The sequence below is a fragment of the Loa loa genome (genome assembly GCF_000183805.2).
Source record: "Loa loa unplaced genomic scaffold supercont3.165, whole genome shotgun sequence".
Classification (NCBI taxonomy): domain Eukaryota; kingdom Metazoa; phylum Nematoda; class Chromadorea; order Rhabditida; family Onchocercidae; genus Loa; species Loa loa.
The window spans coordinates 14,421-17,345 of NW_018108345.1; the positions used below are offsets into that span (position 1 = coordinate 14,421).

The 2,925-nt window shown below is 18.4% G+C and overlaps 1 protein-coding gene across 1 annotated transcript; it reads right to left on the reverse strand.

Annotated features, from left to right (window-relative positions):
- Window positions 1–818: 818 nt before the first annotated feature.
- LOAG_14184 (hypothetical protein) lies at window positions 819–2,134 on the reverse strand (the record flags this gene model as incomplete). Its single annotated transcript, XM_020448768.1, has 4 exons — window positions 819–929; window positions 1,310–1,474; window positions 1,729–1,821; window positions 2,093–2,134. The coding sequence occupies 4 exons, from the start codon at window positions 2,132–2,134 to the stop codon at window positions 819–821; spliced, it is 411 nt and encodes a 136-aa protein (XP_020301113.1).
- Between the last annotated feature and the right edge of the window lie 791 nt (window positions 2,135–2,925).

Genomic DNA, 2,925 nt, shown 5'->3' on the forward strand with positions numbered 1-2,925 from the left:
TTTGTTTAGTGATAATAGTAGTTATAATGTAATAATGATAATAATGATGATGATGATAATAATAATAATAATAATAATAATAATAATAATAATGATAATAATAATAATAAATAATAATAATAATAATAATAATAATAATAATAATAATAATAATAATAATAATAATAATAATAATAATAATAATAATAATAATAATAATAATAATAATAATAATAATAATAATAATAATAATAATAATAATAATAATAATAATAATAATAACAATGATAGTAATAATAATGATAATAATAATAATAATAATAATAATAATAGCAATAGCGACCAATAATAATTATTATTATTACAATAACAATAAATAATAATAATAGTAACAACCATAATAATAGTAAGTAATAATAATAGTAACAATTGTAATAGTAATAATAATAAATGAGTAGTAAACTACAATTGACTACTTACTAGTAAAAAAAAAGAGAAGAAACTTACTACTAATACATCCAATATTACTACCACAATAAATATAACGGTGTCCAGTTCGACGTGGTGAAAATTTCACTTGCCAAAAAATTGCTGATAAACTTTGTTTTTTAACTGTCATTGCTATTAATAATAAAATATTATTTACTTTAAAACATATATGTCAACAGTTCAATAATAATATTTGAAAAAAAATAAAACAAAAAACATTCCATCAAAAATTAAAAGAAAATTAAAAGCCAATGTTAAAATTTATCTAACAATATTAAATTAAAATTAAATTTATCTAACAAAATTAAATTAAAATTAAATTTCTTCAACAAAATTAAAAATAAAATTATTTATTGGCATAAAATAAATTTTACATATAATAAATAACCTCTATCAAAACGTCCAATTTCATCTGATATATTTATTTCTTGCTGTTGTTGTTGCATATCAAATGAAATATTCTAGAAATGAATTATTCTCTATGAGATATAGAAATGGATTAGGAAAAAATGATAAATTATCTGATCGGATATCAATCAAAATGTTACAGATAATTTTATCAGTAAATAGATTATTGCTAAATTATAATTGCATAATTTTAATCATTTATAAATTTCAATTTCTGTTTTTTTTTAAGATTTCAACTTTTTTTCTAAATTTCAATGTTTGCTTTTTTCTATTTTCTAGTTTTAAATTTTGATCACATTAATTTAATTTTTAATTTTGTCACTTGAAATTATATAAGGTATCGATTTATTCTAAATTTCATTTCTCACTTATATTTTACAATATTTACAATAAGGAAATGATTTTCTATTAAATAATAAATTTTAAATAATACTTCAGAAAATCGTCGTACATCCCAAATATTAAATTTTACTCCACCAGAAGTTGTCACAATATATCTATCATAGCTATCACCATCAATATGCATAATAGGATAATTATTATTTCTAGAAGATATTGCTAGTAAAATGGGATTATTTAGCATACGATTATCCCACATCTAAATAAAATTTTACATTTGCTAATAATAATTATCATTATTAATAATTAACAAAATGATATAATTATGCAAATAATTTCTTTTTTTTTCACTTAACTTATTCATACAAATATAATTATCACAATTGTTAACATTCCAAAAATTATCATTCCATTTTTTGATTATCACATTTATACAATGTTAATTTTGTTAAATTTTATACTATAAATTTTTTTTTTAGCAATTAATTATTTGATTGAAATTAACTTACTTACCTTGCATAAACCATCACTACAACCGGTATAAAAAAGATTTGGATTAACTTTAGAGCAATAAATTGCTTTAACATCATTTTCATGTGCATCAAACTGTAAATGATAAAAAATTAAATTAATTACTGGATTAATTGCACCTGTAATTATTTTCATCACTTTTTTCTTTTTCTTTCATTTATTATTAGTAATCAAAAATTACATTACAAAATGTTAAAATTAAAAGAATAATTTTAATAAGGCAATAAAATATATATATATATAAATGATAACAGACAACCTTATCAATGAATGATAAGGAAATTTAAATGAAAAAAAAAAATTGTACTGAGTAATGAGTAGGTTCATCTGTACCCATAATACTAACACGGCCACCAGCTCTACCAACTATTAAATGTTCATCATCCATAGTATAACAAATGGAAAAATATGCTTCACTAAAAATTTTTCATTTATTTAAATTTTAATAATTAGAAATAAAATAAATAAATTATAACGAGAAAATTTTGAATTTTTCATGAAAAATAAATAAATTTTCATTAATTCTTTTTAAAAATTTTTCAAAAATTAATATTTAATATTATCTAATTAAATATATGACTAAAAAAAAAAAAAAATTAGCTAACCGTCTTCTAAATGATGTTTCTCGATCTGGTCGAAATCTATTCCATTGTAATATTCCATCATTAATTTGATCAATAGAACAATAATAAACTATAACAACAAACATTACATTTAATTAAATTAATAAAATTTAAAAATTAACTTTTTGTTTTTTTTGCATAAATTATTTAATTTACATATTTATTATTATTTTAAATTAAAATTAATCATCAATATTTTTCATACTAATATCAATTATTCATATTTCCTCTTGTTATCTTTTCATTTACGGTAAGTAATGATAAAATGAATTCAATTAATTAAAATCAAAAATATATAATTATCAATTCATTGGAAAAGTTTGAAATTAATAAGCAGCTTGTTTTGAAGAAAAACATTACCACTTGTATCAGATGTATAACCAAGTAGACCACTTCTTGAACTTCGAGCTAAATTATTGTATATTAAAAATTAGTGATAAAGATGATGTGATATTTATCAAAATTAGTGATAGAGATGATGTGATATTATCAAAATTAGTGATGAAGATGATGTGATATTTATCAAAATTAGTGATAGAGATGATGTGATATTATC